Genomic DNA, 19,692 nt, shown 5'->3' on the forward strand with positions numbered 1-19,692 from the left:
GAAGACATCTGGGTGAGGCAAATCAAGCAAAGTCCGTGCTGTTGGAGCATTGAGTGAACCCACAGTCAAAGGGGTTTGACGTAACGTTATGATAGCTGGTATTGCTGGCCTGGCTTTCAGTAGCCCATAGGTTGGCATTACCATTTTACTGGGTTGTATCAGACTTCCTGGTCAAACTGGCAAAATCACAGACCCACATTTGCTCTAACCTCAGACATTAACTTCAAAGTCCCGTTTGTGAATCTCACACCTACAGAGATACAAGTTATTGCTGAATTCATCGAATGTGATTTTAAAAATGTGGTAGTTCAGAGTATGTCATGTCAGGAAAAAGAATACTCCAATGATTTGTAGGCACTCAGTAATTTCTTAATGTCACGTGGAATGAGCCAAACTTTCAGGGCATTGCCATCTTTGGTGGGATTTTGTGAGGAGCCCGCGTCAGATTGAGTGCAGAGATGGGCACTTTGGCTAATGACACTTGCAAACACTTCAGCCTTGTCTTTTGCACTCACGTGCTAGGCTCAGCAATGGTTGAGGATGGGGATTGATCGGGTCACTGACAATATCCTGGTTATATGAAGACCAAGCTTATGGTCTACAGGGCAGTAATCTCAAAGTGCTGGATAAGTACCACCAGCGCTGCCTTCGCAAGATCCTGCAAATTCACTGGGAGCATAATAAACGCACCAACGTCAGTGTTCTCGCTCAGGCCAGCATCGAAGCACTGACCACACTCGACCAGCTCCGTTGGGCGGGCCACATTGTTCGCATGCCGACACGAGAATCCCAAAGTAAGTGCTCTACGCGGAATTTCTACATGGCACGCGAGCCCAAGGTGAGCAGAGGAAATGTTTCAAGGACACCCTCAAAGCCTCCTTGATAAAGAATAACATCCCCCCAGCACCTGGGAGTTCCTGGCCAAAGACTGCCCTAAGTGGAGGGAGAGCATCTGGGAGGGCGCTGAACACCTTGAGTCTCATTGCCAAGAGCATGCAGAAATCAAGCGCAAACAACGGAAGGAGTGTGCGACAAACCAGGCTCCCCACTCACCCTTTCTTTCAACCACTGTCTACCCCACCTGTGACAGAGACTGTAATTTCCGCATTGGACTGTACAGCCACCTGAGAACTCACTTTTAGAGTGGAAGCAAGCAAGTCGATTTTGAAGGACTACCTATGCTGAAGGGTGATGATGGTTATAGTACTGAGACTTGTGTACCAGAACTGGCAACACCCCCTAGCCAAGTTCTTCAAGTACAGCTATGACATTGGCATCTACCCAGCAATGTGGTAGATTGCACAGACATGTCCAATCACAAAGAACAGGATTGGTCTAACCAGGCCAATTACTGCCCACTCTCCCTTCTCCCAACCATCAGTAAACTGATGGAAGTATCATCTATAGTGTCATCCAACAGCACCTGCTCACTAATAGCCTGGTCACTGAAGCTCAGTTCAGAATTCCCAAGAATAATTCGGCCCCAGCTGTCAACACAGCCTTAATTGAGACAGTGACGCAAGAGCTGAATGCCAGAGGAATGATGAGAGTAGCTGCCCCCAACAACAAGGTGGACAGGATGGCATTAGGAGCCTTAAAAAAACTGAAGGCAAATCCTCCAGTGGCTGGAGTCATACCTGACACAAAGGAAGATGGTCATGGTTGTTGGAGGCTGATTGTAGTTCCAGATTATTATTGCAGGAGTTCCTCATTGAAGTCTCCTCGGCCCAACCTTCCTCAGCTGTTTCATCAATGACATTCCCTCTGTCATAAGGTTAGGAGTAGGGCCAATTGCTGATGGTCAGCTTTGTTTAAAATTCCTCCAATAATGAAGCTTCCATGGCAGCCTACAACAGGACACAGACAGCATCCAGGCTTGGGATGGCATGGCGGGTAATATTGATGCTACCTAGCTGCCAGGTAATGACCATTTCAAATAAGGGAAATGGCAGCCAACTCCTTCTGACTTTCATCGTATTGTCAGAACCCAAGGCTGTCAAAGGGGGATTCTGCATACTGTAGGGAAGCCAAAAAACTAAAGTAACTTGGAGGAGAGCTTCGCCCTTCATTTAAAAAAAAAACTACATTTCCTTTTAAAACTTTGATCCCATTTATTAGAGCTACATGCAGAAGAGGAGGTCCTAGGTTCAATGCCTGGGCTGTCCTGAATTAGCTGGCAAGTTGCAGTATGAATGCTATAATTGGCTTCAGCGCCCTTGTGCTTAGGAAGAGAAAAAGCAATGAGACAACCCAACTGGTTCACTAATGTCCTTTCAGGGAAGGAAATCTGCCATGCTTACCCGGTCTGGCCTATGTATGACTCCAGACTCACAGCAATGCGGTTGACTCTTAACTACCCACTGAAATGGCCTAGCAAGCCACTCCGTTGTACACAACTGCTACGAAAAACAATAATAGGAATAAAACCAGACGGACCTCGGCACTGGTACGGACATGACAACGGCACACTCAGTCGACCCTGCAAAGTCCTTCTCATCAACATCTGGGGACTAGTGCCAAAATTGGGAGAGCTGTCATAGTCATACTCACAGAATCATAGCTTTCAGCCAATGTCCCAGACTCCTCCCATCACCATCTCTGGGTATGTTCTGTCCCACTGGCAGGACAAACCCACCAGGGTAGACGGCTCAGTGATATACAATCTGGAGGGAGTGGCCTTGGGTGTCCACAACATTGATTCCGGATCCCATGAAGTCTTATGGCTTCAGGTCAAGCATGGGCAAGGAAACCTCCTGCTAATTACCACCTACCGCCCTTCCGAAGCTGATGAATCAGTACTGCTCCATGTTGAACACCACTTGGAAGAAGCACTGAGAGCAATAAAGGGCACAGAATGTACTCTGGGTGGGGGACTTCAGTGTCCATCATCAAGAGTGCCTCAGTAGCGCCACTCCTGACCGAGCTGGCCGAGTCCTGAAAGTCATAGCTGCCAGACTGGGCCTGCAGCAGGTGGTGAGAGAACCAACACGAGGGGAAAAACCTACTTGACCTCTTACTCCCCAATCTACCTGTCACTGTTGCATCTGTTCATTACAACATTGGTAGCAGTGACCACCGCAAAGCCATTGTGGAGACAAAGAACCGTCTTCACACTGAGGACATCATCTATCGTGTTATGTGGCACTACCACCGTGCTAGATGGGATAAGTTCGGAACAAATCTAGCAGCTCAAAACTGGGCATCCATGAGGCGCTGTGGGCCATCAGCAGCAGCAGAAGAGCATGCCAGGGACAGCACCAGGCATAGCTAAAAATGAGGTGCCAACCTGGGGAAGCAACACAGGACTACATGCATGCTAAAAAATGGAAGCTGCATGCTATAGACAGGGTGGTGAAGAAGGCAAATGGCATGTTGGCCTTCATAGCAAAAGGATTTGAGTATAGGAGCAGGGAAGTCTTACTGCAGTTGCACAGGGCCTTGGTGAGGCCACATCTTGAATATTGTGTACAGTTTTGGTCTCCTAATCTGAGGAAGGACATTCTTGCTATTGAGGGAGTGCAGCGAAGGTTCACCAGACTGATTCCTGGGATGGCAGGACAGACATATGAAGAAAGACTGGATCGACTGGGCTTATATTCACTGGAATTTAGAAGAATGAGAGGGGATCTCATAGAAGCATGTAAAATTCTGACAGGATTGGACAGGTTAGATGCAGGAAGAATGTTCCCGATGTTGGGAAAGTCCAGAACCAGGGGTCACAGTCTTAGGGGTAAGCCATTTAGGACCGAGATGAAGAGAAACTTCTTCACTCAGAGAATTGTGAACCTGTGGAATTCTCTACCACAGAAAGTTGTTGAGGCCAGTTTGTTAGATATATTCAAAAGGGAGTTAGATGTGGCCCTTACGGCTAAAGGGATCAAGGGGTATGGAGAGAAAGCAGGAATGGGGTACTAAAGCTGCAAAAATGATCAGCCATGATCATATTGAATGGTGGTGCAGACTCAATAGGCCAATGACCTACTCCTGCACCTATTTTCTACGTTTGTATGTTTCTATCCCACAACCAACGGATCAGATTAAAGCTCTGCAGTCCTACCACATCCAGTCATGAATGGTGGTGGACCATTAAACAACTAACTAGAGGGGGAGGTTCCATGAATATCCCCATCAATGATGGTGGAGCTCAGCACGTGAGTGCAAATGACAAGTTTGAAGCATTTACAACTATTTTCAGCCAGAAGTGCCGAGTGGATGATCCATATTGGCCTCCTCCTGAGGTCCCCACCATCGCAGAAGCCAGTCTTCAACCAATTCGATTCAGTCCATGTGATATCAAGAGACGGCTAAGCGCACTGGTTACAGCAAAGACTATGGGCCCCGACAACATCTCGACTATCGTGCTGAAGACTTGTGATCCAGAACTAGCTGTGCCTTTAGCCAAGCTGTTCCAGTATAGCTCCAATACTGGCATATATCCGACAATGTGCAAAACTGCCCAGGTATGTCCTGTCCAAAAAGCAAGACAAATCCAATCCAGCCGATTACCTCCCCATCAGTCTACTCTCAATCATCAGCAAAGTGATGGAAGGTGTCGTCAGCAGTGCCATCAAGCTGTACGGGGTGGTGTGGGGGTCAGGTTCACTTCTGACCTTCTGAGCGGTTCGAATCGCTCCCACTCACTGGGTTCTAGACTTTGGATTTATTTGGGGATGTGACAAAGTGCAGCAGACAACTGGTTTTGGTGCAAGAAACTTTGATTTAATTCAGGAAAGAAAGTACAATGTCAAAACTTACAATCTCTCGAATAAGGGACACTTTTTATCACACATATAAAAGGGGTTACAGAAAATAATACACCTCACACCTCCCAATGCCTAAACCTGACTAGGTTAAACTCTAGGGCAACAGGGATAATGCTCACCAATCCTCTTATTGACAGTTAGCGGTGGTTCGCGGTTTCGGGGTTCGCTGGACTCTGTAGGTTCGGCTTGCCATACCTCGAATGTCGTGGAAGACTTCTTACTGCATAGTCTTCAGTTGGGTGGTGTCCGCTGATGCGGTAGGGTGCGTTTTGGATTTATGGGGTAAGTACCCACTTTCTTCCTTCAGCAGTAGGTTTTAAAGTTCTTTTAGGTAATGTTTTAGCCGTTGGTAGCTCAGGGATAGCTTGTAAAGTGGAAACAGCTTGTGAATCTTCGGGTTTTCGTCGAGTTGACTTCAGTTTGAAAATCGTTGGCCGCGGTGGCTCAATATTACCAATTTTGTTGCTGCTAATATCTTGGTTGTTTCATGAGCCTCTTGCTGCCGTGGCGTGCTTGGTATCATGGTCGTTTGCGATGTTGTCTTGGTTGATGTTCTGAAGAACCAGCTTAACGAAAGCTGGTGTGCTGATCTTGAAGTCTGCCAAGTCTGAAGCATACAAAGCTAGTGTAGAAGCAAGTGTGAGTTCTTGGCTGTAAAACAGGGCCTCAATTATACTTTGAGAGCCTTTCTAATCTGCACGCCAAATCAAACCCGATTCTTTTTCTTAGTTTTGGCGGGCTTCGTAATTCTTTGTTGAATTTTGGCGGGCTCGTTAATGATAACTTGTTTAGGATGTGTCAATCTGTTGAATTCGAGTTGCGATTGTAAAAATCATCTTTGGTGTTTACGTTGTCTGCCTAGGCCTAGGTTTTCCATGCAGGCCGGGTAGGTGATTAACATTATGCATGTGCTAGATGGGTTTCATGCTTAGAGCTATGGCTGGCTATCTCTGGATCAATTGTTGCTGTGTTAATGTCTCCCAGGGAGCAGAGTTTTGGAGTTTACACAATTCCCCAGACAATTTGTTTAGCTCCAATATCCCAGACAGCTCCAATACCCAAAGACTGGCTTTTCAGAGGTTGCATTCCCCTGGCTTTCAGTCCTTTTCCCTTGCACACCCATGCACCTTTTAAAATCCCAAAGTTCATTTTAAGCGAGTCCAAAATGCTCCTTCCTTAGGATTTCTTCACACAGAGGGGGAATCTTTGAATTTTGAGAAAACTTTGAGTTTTACAAAGCGGCACTTACTCACCAATAACCTGTTCATTGATGCCCAGTTTGGGTTCCGCCAGGACCACTTGGCTCCAGACCTTATTACAGCCTTGGACAAAAGAGCTGAATTCCAGAAGTGAGATGAGAGAGTGACTGCCTAGAGGAAAGATTGGAAAGGCTGGGGTTGTTTTCTTTGGAACAGAGGAGGCTGAGTTGTATAAAATGATACGATGCCTAGATAGAATAGATAATACGGATCTATTTCCCTTAGCAGAGGGGTCAACAGCCAGTGGGCATAGAATTAAAGTAATTGGTAGAAGTTATAAATGGGATTTCAGGGAAAATGTCTTCACCCAGAGGTTGATGGGGGTCTGGAACTCACTGTCTGAAAGGGTGGTAGAGGCAGAAATCCTTACTATATTTAAAAGGTACTTGGATGTGCACTTGAAGTGCCGTAACCTACAGGGCTACTGACCAAGAGCTGGAAAGTGGGATTAGGCTGGATAGCTCATTGTTGGCCGGGCCGAAATGGCTTCTTTCCATGCTGTAAATTTCTATGATTCTATGATATCAAGACAGCATTTGACTGAGTGTGGCATCGAGGAACCCTAGTAAAACTGAAGTCAATAGGAATCGGGGAAACTCCACTGGCTGGAGTCATACCTAGCACAAAAGAAGATGGTTGTGGTGGTTGTGGATCAATCACCACAGCCGCAGGACATCGCTGCAGGAGTTCCTCAGGGCAGTGTCCTAGGCCCATCCATCTTCAGCTGCTTCATCATTGACCTTCCCTCCATCATAAGGTCAGAAGTGGGAATGTTCGCTGATGATTGCACAGTGTTCAGTTCCATTTTCAACTTCTCAGACAATGGAGCAGTCCATGCCCACATGCAGCAAGACCTGGACGACATTCAGGCTTGGGCTGATAATTGGCAACATTCGCATCACACAAGTGGCAGGCACTGATTATCATCAACAAGCAAGAGTCTAACCACCGCCCCTTGACATTCAATGGCATTACCATCGCCAAATTCCCCACCATCAACATCCTGGGGGTCACCATTGACCAAAACTTAACTGGGCCAGCCACATAAATATTGTGGCTACAAGAGCATGTCAGTGGCTTGGTGTCTCACCTCCTGACTCCCCAAAGCCTTTCCACCATCTACAAGGCACAAGTCAAGAGTGTGATGGAATATTATTCTCCACTTGCCTGGATGAGTGCAGCTCCAACAACACTCAAGAAGCTCGACATCATCCAGGACAAAGCAGCGCACTTCATTGGCACCCCATCCACCATTTTAAACATTCATTCCCTACATCACCGGCACACCATGGTTACAGTGTGTACCGTCTACAAGATGCATTGCAGCAACTCGCCACGGCTTCTTCAGCAGCACCTCCCAAACCCGCGACCTCTACCACCTAGAAGGACAAGAGCAGCAGGCGCATGGGAACACCATTACCTCCAAGTTCCCCTCCAAATTACACACCATCCTGACTTGGAAGTGTATCATCGTTCCTTCATCATCACTGGGTCAAAATCCTGGAACTCCCTCCCTAACAGCACTGTGGAGTACCTTCACCGAGAATCATAGAAGTTTACGGCATTTCGACCCATCGTGTCCGCGCCAGCCAACAAGAATCTATCCAGCCTAATCCCACTTTCCAGCTCTAGCAGGTTACGGCATTTCAAGTGCACATCCAAGTACTTTTTTAATGTGGTGAGGGTTTTTGCCTCTACCACCCTTTCAGGCAGAGTTCCAGACCCCCACAATCCTCTGCGTGAAGATATTTCCCCTCAAATCCCCTCTAAACCTTCTACCAATTACTTTAAATTTATGCCCCCTGGTTGTTGACCCCTCTGCTAAAAGAAATAGGCTCTTTCTATCCTCTATATTTAGGCCCCTCATAATTTTATACACTTCAATGAGGTCTCCCCTCAGCCTCCTCTATTCCTAGGAAAACAAACCCAGCCTATCCAATCTGTCCTCATAGCTAAGATTCTCCACTCCTGACAGCATCCTCGTAAATCTCCTCTGTACCCTCTCCAGTGCAATCACGTCCTTCCTGTAATGCGGTGACCAGAACTGCACGCAGTACTCCAGCTGTGGCCTAACCAGTGTTTTATACAGTTCAAGCATAACCCACCTGCCTCTATGCCTCGGCTAATAAAGTCAAGCATTCCATATGCTTTCTTAACCAGCTTATCCGCCTGGCCTGCTACCTTTAAAGATCTGTGGACATGCATTCACAGGTCCCTTTGTTCCTCTACACTTCTCAATGTCCTACCTTTTAATGTGTATTCCCTTTCCTTGTTAGCCCTCCCCAAATGCATTACCTCACATTTCTCTGGATTGAATTCCATTTGCCACTGTTCTGCCCACCTGACCAGTTGATTGATATCTTCCTGCATTCCGCAGCTTTCTTCTTCATCAACCACACAGCCGATTTTAGTATCATCTGCAAACTTCTTAATCAAGTCTACATTCAAGTCTAGATCATTGATACCACAAAAAGCAAGGGACCTAGCACTGAGCCCTGCGGAACCCCACTTGAAACAGCCTTCCAGTCACAAAAACACCCATCAACCATTATCCTTTGCTTCCTGCCTCCAAGCCAATTTTGGATCCAACTTTCCACTTTGCCCTGGATCCCATGGGCTTTTACTTTCATGACCAGTCTGCCATGTGGAACCTTATCGAAAGCTTTGCTAAAATCCATATACACTACATCATACGCACTGCCCTCATCGACCCTCCTGCTTACCTCCTGGAAAAATTCAATCAGATACGACCTTCTCTTAACAAATCCATGCTGACTATCCCTGATTAACCCGTGTCTTTCTAAATGTAGATGTATCCTGTCCTTCAGGATTTTTTCCAATAATTTTCCCACAACTGAGGTTAGGCTGACAGGCCTGTAATTACTCAGCCTATCGCTTTCGCCCTTCTTAAACAAGGGTACCACATTAGCAGTCCCATAGTCCTTTGGCATCGCACCTGAAGCCAGAGAGGATTGGAAAATGATGGTCAAAGCCTCTGCTATTTGCTCTTTTACTTCACTGATTAGCCTGGGATACATTTCATCCGGGCCTGGGGACTTATCCGCTTTCAAAGCTGCTAATCCTCTTAATAACTCCTCTCGGTATGTTAATTTCAGCTAATATTTCACACTCCTCCTCGATAGCGGTGTCTGCATCGCCTCTCTCTTTCTTTTGTGAAAACAGGCGCAAAGTATTCATTAAGAACCATACCTGCATCTTCTGCCTCCACACACACATTACCCTCATGGGGCTCGATTTTCCATATTTTTTACATGCTTAACGCACATTTAACAACCATTTTACTGCTGAAATGATGTGTAAGTCACCTATATTGCCCATTTAGCCATAAAATGGAAACTGACGGGCATTTTTCGGGAATTTATCACTGAGCGTTACTTTCCTCATGAGCTTAACGCCAGGAAAAAATAATACCGCCTGCCCACTTTTTTTGGGCGGAATCATCAGAATGGGCAAAATCAACGCCCATAATATCGCCCAGCATTACTTTTCACACTGATTTAACATCGAGATTCAATAATACCGCCCGCCCACTTTTTTTTGTCATACAGAGCATATTTACCAAAACTAGCAGTCATGAGATCACCCAGCGTCACTTTCACCACCTTGCGCACAATATCGCTCGCCCAAAAAACCGCCCAGAAAACTAATCACAGCATTTTGGACGCCATGTTCTACATCACGTGTCGCATTCTTTAAAAGGCTGCTCTGCTTCAACCTTAGGGGAGTTCAGATGTACTATGGAGGTCGTTGGAGTTGAAGTGAACATCTGTACAAACATCTTGACCATACTGTGACCGATTGGAATTGAATAGATGTCTTCGTCGGGACATTCATTATTTGTGACCAATCGGTGGAAAACAGAGAGCTATTGCAATGGGGCCTGTCCTTTCTCACCCTCTCTTAATGACCAATTACATGCAGCAGACTTGAGATCGCACCAAAGCATTATGTGCCCAATGTAAGATGTACCAGACTGATGAGGAGGACCAGACGTTACACCGCCCCCGTAAGTACAGGGAGAAGCAGTCTTACCTCGACTTGCCTGACACCACCTGTCTTCAGAAACTACGCTTCCACAAAGAAGTTATCACTGAGGTATGCCAGCTCATAAGGGGAAATCTGCAGCCTGCCAGCACCATCAGTACTGCACTGTCCGTCGAGGTCAAAATCACCGCGGCACTGTCGTTCTACGCATCGGGTTCTTTTCAGGTCACAGCTGGCGACATTTGCGGACTGTCTCAGCATGCCACACATTGCTGCATTAGACAGGTCACTGAAGCCATGTACGCATGCAGGAGGGACTTGATCAGCTTCCCTATGACCAAGGAGGCACAGAGTGAGAGTGAATTGCAAACTTACCCAAGGTGCAGGGAGCAATAGACTGTACATACATCATGATACAAGCACCTTTTCAGGATGCTGAAGATTTCAGGAACCGCAAGGGATTCCACTCCCTGAATATTCAACTTGTTGTTGACCACGAGCAAATTATAATGGCAGTGAATGCTCACATCCTGCGTGAGAGCACTGTATCTGACTTGTTTAACTATCAGCCACAAGGTCAATGCTGGATGCGTGGTGACAAAGGATATGGCCTCGCCACCTGGTTGATGACCCCCCTGCGTGACACCCACACCGAAGCCTAGAGGCGATACAATGAGAGCCACAGAGCCACTCGCAATATCGTGGAGAAAGCCATTGAAGTGCTTAAGCAACGCTTTAGGTGCCTGGACCACTCAGGAGGCGAGCTCCAATACCACCCTGAGCAGGTAGCTCAATTCGTGGTGGTCTGCTCCATGCTACACAACTTGGATATCAGGAGGGGACAAAGAATTGCCTGATGAGTCTGACAGTCCACCTCACCAGAGAGAGGAAGAGGAAGACGAGGAGGCAAACACTGACATTGGGCCAGACAATCAGGCTGACGCTGAAGCCATGCCCCCGTCCCCCTGTAGACATCATGAAAGGGCCATGGTGGCATGATAGCTGCAAGAGCATTATGTCAGGAGCTCATCAATGATCGTTTTGCCTGAAAGAACATTGGTGGTATTTACAAGGCTGACACACTGCTGGGTGTGCAGGTCATACATTAATGGTGGGCATCACCTTGGTGACAGTTAAAGTTTAAGTTGATTGAAGTTAAGTGTTATTATACCCTTTGATAAGGAATCATCAGCGTGTAACGGTGCAGCTATCTGAGCCAATGCACAACAAGGTTTGGTTAACTAAAAAACATTTAAACTGAACATTTGTTTGAAATCATCAGTATTTCGGTAAAAACCAACCCTTCCCCCCCCCCCCCGCCCCCGCTTCTCTTCCCCACCTCTACCCCTTCCCCTTCCGCTCCTGATTCCAAGCCACCTGGTCGAGGAGCTCCTCAGGCAATGCTTCATTGGGGGGGGGGGGGGGGGGGGATGACGACTGAAACGTTGCTTGGATGGATACGGGAGAGGACGGTCCCGAGGTGGGAACATGCTCCGAGCCAGAAGCAAGATGTTGCTGCTGGCTCTCGTGTGGTTGGCAATGAGGGTGCGGCACCTTGGGGTGCAGTGCCATGCTCCGGGACCACTGGGAGCCCTCTGCCACTAGTGTTCCTGGCGACCAGCTCCAGGGCCTCCATCATCCCTTCCATGCTATATCTTATTTGTTGGACAAAAACTCGGTGTTAGCTATATGTTTGGTGCTTAATTCCCAGCTTTTTGCTGCTGGTGAATCTCCCTCATGCCTCCCACAACAGCCAAACAAGTACACACCACAGCCACACACGCCTTCAGTTCCTCCCAGCTCCCTCTCTCTCTCTCTGTCTCCTCTTCTGCGCATGTCATGATGACCCCTGACCTGAATCGCGGGAATCGAGCATTGCCATGCCGTTGCTAAGGACGGCGACACTTTACGGCAGAAGGTCAGCGAGATTTAACGCTACCGCCCATTTCATATCACTCGCGGTAACATCCATTTCAAAAAATGGAGACTAGGTGCTTTGAGAATAGCCGAGAAGCCGGCGATCTGAATACCCTTTTTAAAACCCATGCCGGAAATAACGCCCATTTTTGGGTGATAAGCTCAAAAGTGCAGGTTCTAGCCCTCAGTGCTTGATGTACGTGGGTTAGTGTATGTACTGTCTCAGTGTATTTACAGTCTGTGTGTGAAGTACATGGTCAGTATGTGTACAGTCTCCGTGTGTGTACACTCTCTGGGTGTGATGTACGTGGGTCAGTGTGCGTACACTCTCTGGGTGTGATGTACATTGGTCAGTGTGTGTAGAGTCTCAGTGTGAGTACAGTCTCACTGTGATGTACATGGGTCAATGTGTGTACAGTATCAGTGTAATGTACATGGGTCAGTGTGTGTACTGTCTCAGTGTGATATACGTGGTCAGTGTGTGTACAATCTCTGTGTACAGTCTCAGCATGATGTAAATTTGTTGGTGTGTGTACAGTCTCACTGTGATGTACATGGGTCAGTGTAATGTACATGGGTCAATGTGTGTACAGTCTCAGTGTAATGTACATGGGTCAGTGTGTGTACAGTCTCAGTGTAATGTACATGGGTCAGTGTGTGTACAGTCTCAGTGTAATGTACATGGGTCAGTGTGTGTACTGTCTCAGTGTGATGTACGTGGTCAGTGTGTGTACAATCTCTGTGTACAGTCTCAGCGTGATGGAAATTTGTTGGTGTGTGTACAGTCTCAGTATGATGTAAATGGGTCAGTGTGTGTACAGTCTCTGTCCCTTTTGATCTCACCCCTGGATGTTCCACTTCGAGAGATTCTGCAGTATTTAGCCCTCGGTATCTGTCATAAGCCTCTTTTTTGTTCTTTATCCTATCCTGTATGTCCCTAGACATCCAAGGGGCTCTAGATTTGTTAATCCCACTCTTTTTCTTTCAGGGTACGTATTTGGTCTGAACCCTGCTGATCTCCTCCTTGAATGCCTCCCACTGCTCTGACACTGATTTACCTTCAAGTAGCTGTTTCCAGTCCACTTTGGCTAAATCACCTCTCAGCTGAGTAAAGATGGTTTTTCCCCAATTTAGAACTTTTATTCCTTGTCTAACCTTGTCCTTTTCCATAACTACTTAAATCTAATTGAATTATTGTCACTAGCACCTAAATGCTCTCCCACCGATACCCCTTCCACCTGCCCAGCTTCATTCCCAAAAACGAAATCCAGAACCACCCCCTCCTGTGTTGGGCTTGATACATACTGGCTAAAGAAGTTCTCTTGAATGCATTTTAGAAATTCCATACCCCCTCTATACCCTTCACATTAATGTTGTCCCCGTTAATATTAGGATAGTTGAAATCCGCTACTATTACTGCCCTATAGTTTTTGCACTTCTCAGAAATTTGCCAACATATTTGCTCTTCTATCTCCCTCTCACTGTTTTGGGGTCTATCGTACACGCCCAGAAATGTGATCGCCCCTTTTTTGTTTTTCAGTTCGACCCATATGGCCTCATTTGATGATCTCTCTAACAGCTGTAATAGTTTCTTTAACCAATACCATGCCCCCCCCTCCCTTTTTACCCCCATCTCTCTCCCATCTGAAAATCCTGTAACCAGAAATGCTAAGCTGCCATACCTGCCCATCTTTTAGCCATGTCTCCGTAATAGCTATAATATCTCGGACTGCAGCGGTTCAAGAAGGAGGCTTACCACCATCTTCTCAAGGGAAATTAGGGATGGGAAATGTTGGCCGTGTCAGCTACACCTACATCGCATGAACAAATTAAAAAAATGTAAAAAAAATAATGTTCCCAGTCCTGAGGATGCAAATGTTTTTATTTAAAAAAAATTCTCCTGGGGATGTGGGTGACTCTGGCAATGTCACTTTTAGCACCCATCCCTAGTTGCCTTGAGGCGGTGGTATTTATTTTTACAGCTAAGGGCTTGATAGGCCACTTCTGAGAGCATTAATAGTCAACTGTGTATTGTGGGATTGGATTCACATATAAACCGGACCAGTTAGGGGTGGCAGATTCCCTTCCCTGAAGGGGATTGATGAACCAGTTGGATTTTTACAGCAGTCATTTTCCTTCCGGTGTCAGCCTAGCAATGCCCTCATTTGGTGAATTCAGTGTCGCATCTTGTGGTGGTGGGATTTGAGCTCACAACCTCAGGGCTGTAGCCACTACGCTACCGTTGCCTATTGGACAACGCGTGACAATAGGATCAAGCTTGGCTGTATTGCCCTTTACAATGGAATATTCTGCCAATAGTCACTATCTAGGCTCACGTGTGAACAGTGCCACTTGAGTGAGTTACTGCAGGAGTGCTGGCACCCATGGCATTTTAATAAACAGTCAGCATCTTCAGGAGGGAGAAGAAAGAAAAGCCCACCAGCTCTTTTTAAATATTCTTTATCCTCCAATTCCCTTTGTAAACTGTGCCTGGAGCGTTGTAGCATGTGCAATGAGCAGTTGTGATATAAGCAGATATTTCACCATCTCTTTAATGGAGGGGTGGGGGGGGAGGAGGAGAGTGGGAATGGATGGGAACCCTGCCTTATCCTGTCTGTCTCGACCAGACATCAGCACAGGCCCGTATTTCCTCACCTTGTTATGCTCATCAAGTTGTTATGGGTTTCCTAATGACAGCGTATGATATGTAGTGACAGGCTCGACAAATGGCTGCTTCTGTTGCTCATTCAATTGAGTTTAGCATTAAAGTGTAAATATGGGACTCACTCACCTGCTTGCGAGGCAGTGCCAGATAACCATCTCACACTGGCCTGTGACAGGAGCCTGTTGATGTTTCAGTGACGGCTGTTTCAGATAGAGCAGATTGCATATCGAGGAAATGGCGGTTCAGATTACATGGGGGCAAGGGGTGGGAGATAACTGAGGCACAGTGGGGCTTAGTACATTGGTACGGAATGTGGTCCATGGCCACAGGTTGAGTTGTGTGTTGGGATTTTTCCCAGTCATCAGATTTCTGAACTGAGCTATACTGTGAGGGGTTGATGTTGAACACGTGCTTCAGTTACTGTTTTAATATACAAAACACATATGTTTGCCAACCATAGAGTGTCCTGCTCACGACTGATTACCTCTTGATAAACGTTCTGTAATAATGTCAGTCTACATCATCACTGAGCCTGGGAAGTCAACATGCCCTGTCAGCAGGCATGTTTGCACAAAAAAACCTAAAATGTTTGTAAACTGTATTTGAAATCAAACCAAAGAGTGACTTGTGACTGTGATTTTTGTCTCTGAGCGCAGGTAATGGGTATAAATCACCGTAACTTCACTCTCAGAAATTGTCACTTCACCCAAAGTCCTTGATTCGATTCCGGCCATAACTCACTCCATGATTGCCTCGCGTGACTGGGATGATTCTAAAGACATGGTTGGAAATGGCTGTGAAATAATTGAAATATATTATTTCATGCCATTTCCATTTTCCCCCTCTAACCATTTTATATACTTAAAGCAGGCAGTCACTAAAAGAGTGACTGACAATTTTATGTTTAGGTCGTGGCCCTTCTATGCCCAATCTCCAATTCAACCCCGGCTGTGAAATCTGCCCCTTGCTGTAAGGGGAGGGGGAGGAAAGGCTCTGATGTGTGGCAATTGCCAGCACTTGCTGTTGAAAGCTGAGGCATGAATAATGGCCACATGAGTGAGGTACTGGAGAGGTGAACACTGCTTGTGGAACTGTACCCCTCAGGGAAGTGGAGAAAACCAGAGGGACAAAATGTATTGAATGGAAGTATGTTTGACCATGTTCCATCAATACCATTTCTGCAGCAGTGCTTCCCGCAGTGTCAGTGTGTGATGTGCTTTCTCTTTTCCAGGTTCATTCTCCTCGCTTGCGATGGCTTATTTAAAGTGTTCTCCCCGGATGAAGCCGTCCTCTTTGTTTCAGCAATACTCGAGGTACAGTTTGCTGGTGTCACACCAGTTTGTTCCCTATGGCTGAATTCTGTAAAGTTAACAAGGGTTTGGAAACACCATGTTACAAGGAGTTCGCTGGTCCCCTTCGTTGTATATGCTGTGGGATAGTGGTTTTGTGGTGTCACACCCTCTGACACAGCCCAGCAACTGCTTACGGAACAGCTTCCACAGTGCCCTGGGAGCCAGCCCACCCCTCCCAGTATAATAGCAAACCCTTTTCAGGCACACTGCTACATCGCTCCATGATCACTAGATGCAAGTCCCTTCCCAGCCCACCAACGCAGCCCTTCCTGCCCACATAGCACTTTTCACCTGACCCCAGCAACACCACACTTCGCCCAACCCCACCATTGCCCTATGACTGGCGACTGGTGCCTACCACGGGTAAGATTGGGAAAAAGAATAATCCTAAAATGTACAATGAAGGTCGCAGGTTTGCTGAACATAAACCTGCTGAGTGATACTGGACCAAAGGAGTGGCTCGGTGTAAATTTTTTTGTCTTATTAATACTCCTGTAAAGCGCCTTGGGACGTTTTACTACATTAAAGGTGCTATATGAATACAAGTTGGTTGTTGATCCACTAATCCATAGCAGGTGGAATTGGCCTTTGGTGAAACAGCGAATGGACAGCCCGTATTCCAGTGACATCAATGGAAAAGAAAATCCGCTGTGGTGTAAAACGGGCTGCCCATCCATTACAGCAAGGTGAGTGAGGACAGTGACCCGGATTTTCAGTGATCAGAGCTGACTCCAGCATCTTTTCCCGCACATTCTGAACGTACCAAAATGACGGGCAAGAAAGGACCAGCTGGTCCATCAAGCCTCCCCCACACTCTTGATGCCTGGAGCATCATAACTATATACTTCCTACCCGCCCTTCCACAGCCGCCGCCCCCCCGCCCCCCCCATCCCCCGTTCCCACAGCCATGTAATCTTCTGGGAGAGGAGAGGGCAAAAAACAGATACAAATGCAGGGCCAATAAGAAAGAAAGAAGACTTGGATTTATATAGCGCCTTTTACTACCACCAGACGTCTCAATGTGCTTTACAGCAAATGAAGTATTTTTGAAGTGTAATCACTGTTGTAATGCAGGAAAGGGAGAAAATACTCTGGGAAAATTCCTCTCTGACCGCTTCAGACGATAGTAACCAGTCCAAACTGACCATGCATTCGTTAACCGTTAATCCACATACCTTCTATATGATGCGATCTCTGCTACAGCCAAGAATCATTATTAAAGGAAGCACTCTGAGTGCCTTCAAGATGTTTATTTTGAGGAAGTGGGATTTTAGTAGCTCCTTTGAGCCAGGAGATGGGTTTGGCTGCAGCAGTACTTGGATCTGGGGACCCACGTGAAGCATGTCTGGTGGAGGAAGTGGGAATTTCAGGATTGTTTTGTATCCCTCCAGGATTATTCGCTGCTTTCCTGAAGTCACCGACCGTTGCTGGGACATGGGTTCCAAGGGCACTCACCTCCCTGCATTACCTCGTAAAGTATCCAGTCATCATGTGTGAGCCCAGAGAGCGTATACCTCACAGCAGAGCCCCAGCATGTTCTTGCCCAGCATCCACACATGCACTTTGTGGCAGGACTCACTGGACAGCAAGCAGGAGCATGGGATGATCCTTTGCTGCTCCCCAGCTCAGATCCCGAGGCCAATTCTGGTGCCTGCTGCCACTGCCCTGGCTGACTCCAAATTCCGCAGGCTAGATTGAGATGAATGGCCATTTGTTCATACGTACTGGGTGGAGTTTGGGCACATTAGAACATAAGAAATAGGAGCAGAAGTAGGCCATACGGCCCCTCGAGCCTGCTACGCCATTTAATATGATCATGGCTGATCGGATCATGGACTCAGCTCCACTTCCCTGCCCACTCCCCATAACCCCTTAATCCCTTATCGGTTAAGAAACTATCTCTGTCTTACATTTATTCAATGTCCCAGCTCTCAGATGCAGCGAATTCCACAGATTTACAACCCTCTTAAGAGAAGAAATTCCTCCTCGTCTCAGTTTTAAATGGGCGACCCCTTATTCTAAGATCATGCCCCTAGTTCTAGTCTCCCCTATCAGTGGAAACACTTTGGAATGAGAGAGGGGTTCCTGTCTATTTCTCAGCTGATGTGGTAGGGGGACCAAGGAAGAGGCTCCCGCTGCGGCCCTCGTTCAGTACATTTGGCCATTAGTAACCATCATTGAATAAAGAGTCCATTCCCCCCAGCTCCACAGCAGCTACCTAGCAGCAGTTTTCCCATCATTGGCTTGTGTGCGTCGGCGGCTCCCCTGAGTTGTAAACCATAACCTCTGTTGCGTGGTCTTTGTGTCGACCCACAGGACGAAACTCTGATAGCGAGGCTGGGGAAGGCAGCGGCGGATGTGCGGTTTGAAGCCGCCTGCAACAGATTGGCCAGCGAGGCGGTCCGCCGGGGCTCTGCTGACAATGTCACCATCATTCTGGTGGCCATCGGGCTCTGAGAGACGAGGAACTTGCCTCATCGAGAATGTCTCGCAGGCTTAAAGTGGGTGTCCAGGTGGAATTGCCGACCCCGGAAAGAAAAGAGTGAACAAATCTCAGGCCACTTCAAAAACTTGAAATGAAAATGCACATCTTTATTGAGCTGCCTGCTCTGGTCTGATCCTGGAGAATTCCCACCCTGCCACTGACTGACGACACTCCTACATGTCAACCTCCAAGCAGCTGACTGGAGCAGAGATCCGCTTTGTACCGTGGCTCCGTCGGCCCGACGCTGGAACAGCGGCCTCCTCTGCTCAGTGAGCTGAAGCAACTCTTACAGAGCTTTTCCCACGATGCTAGCGTGGAGCTGGCTGGACAGTGTTTCTCCTGGAACGCCTGGAGCATGCACGAATGGGCGTGTGGAGACTGCCTCCCTGTACACAGCGTGTCAAAAGGGGTCTGCAAGGGGTCACTGGTAGGTTCGATAAATAAAATACAGATACAGACACCACAAAGGAGGTTTTAATGTTGTTCTCCCAGGACCCAAACTGCAATGTGTGAAAACCTCGAATGCGTTGGAGGTTCTTGTTTGTTCTGCACTTGTTATTGTTGCCTTGTTTGTGCTGGTTTTGAGGACTGTGTTTTGGTTGGATTCTAGTTAAAGTTGGTTCTTTTGCAAATACCTGGCTGTACCAGCTCATTTAGATACAAGCACTTGACACCTTGTTTCCTCTCCGATGCCTTCTTGTAGAAGCAGACATGAGGATAGTTGCTGGAACTCTATTTATATTAAATGCTGGAGTAAAATCAGGCAGCGTGACCCCATTGGAGAGGTTTGAGGGGTAGGGTGGGGAAACATCACTGCTCTGGGTGATTTCATAACCCACCGCTTTTGGCAAAGGCAAACGTTGGGCGCAGAGGGGTGCCTCTCCTGCTCGCGAAGGGCCGAGCGCTCAGCCTGACTGTACAGGACAACCGTGTGACTTAACATTGGCAGTAAAGTCACAGCCATGACTGCAGAGCCACTGTGTGTGTGTAAGATTTGTGAACATGTAGTCGCTCTGGCATCGCAGCTGGTCTCTGAGTCTTGACCCAGTATGAACCCTAGGAAGCTGACCTAGTGAACCCAACAGGAAGGGCTTCAGCCAGTCAGGACACTGTCAACTGCTCCAACCATATCGATTCATAGAATAGTACAGCGCAGAAGGAGGCTATTCTAGCCCATCGAGTCTGCACTGGCTCTTTCGAAGAGCAGTCCAGTTAGTACACTCCCCCGCTCTTTCCCTATATTCCT

The 19,692-nt window shown here is 47.2% G+C and overlaps 1 protein-coding gene across 2 annotated transcripts in view; it reads left to right on the forward strand.

Annotated features, from left to right (window-relative positions):
- ilkap (integrin-linked kinase-associated serine/threonine phosphatase) overlaps window positions 1-19,078 on the forward strand; it is a 116,575-nt gene extending 97,497 nt beyond the window's left edge. For both annotated transcript variants that reach the window (XM_070882202.1, XM_070882203.1), the window contains 2 exons: window positions 15,841-15,922; window positions 18,278-19,078. In XM_070882202.1, coding sequence (XP_070738303.1) covers window positions 15,841-15,922; window positions 18,278-18,418 — 223 coding nt within the window. In that variant the 3' untranslated portion in view covers window positions 18,419-19,078. The remainder of the gene's footprint in view (window positions 1-15,840; window positions 15,923-18,277) is intronic.
- Window positions 19,079-19,692: the final 614 nt, after the last annotated feature.

This window comes from Pristiophorus japonicus, chromosome 6, assembly GCF_044704955.1.
Source record: "Pristiophorus japonicus isolate sPriJap1 chromosome 6, sPriJap1.hap1, whole genome shotgun sequence".
In the NCBI taxonomy this organism is placed as follows: Eukaryota; Metazoa; Chordata; class Chondrichthyes; family Pristiophoridae; genus Pristiophorus; species Pristiophorus japonicus.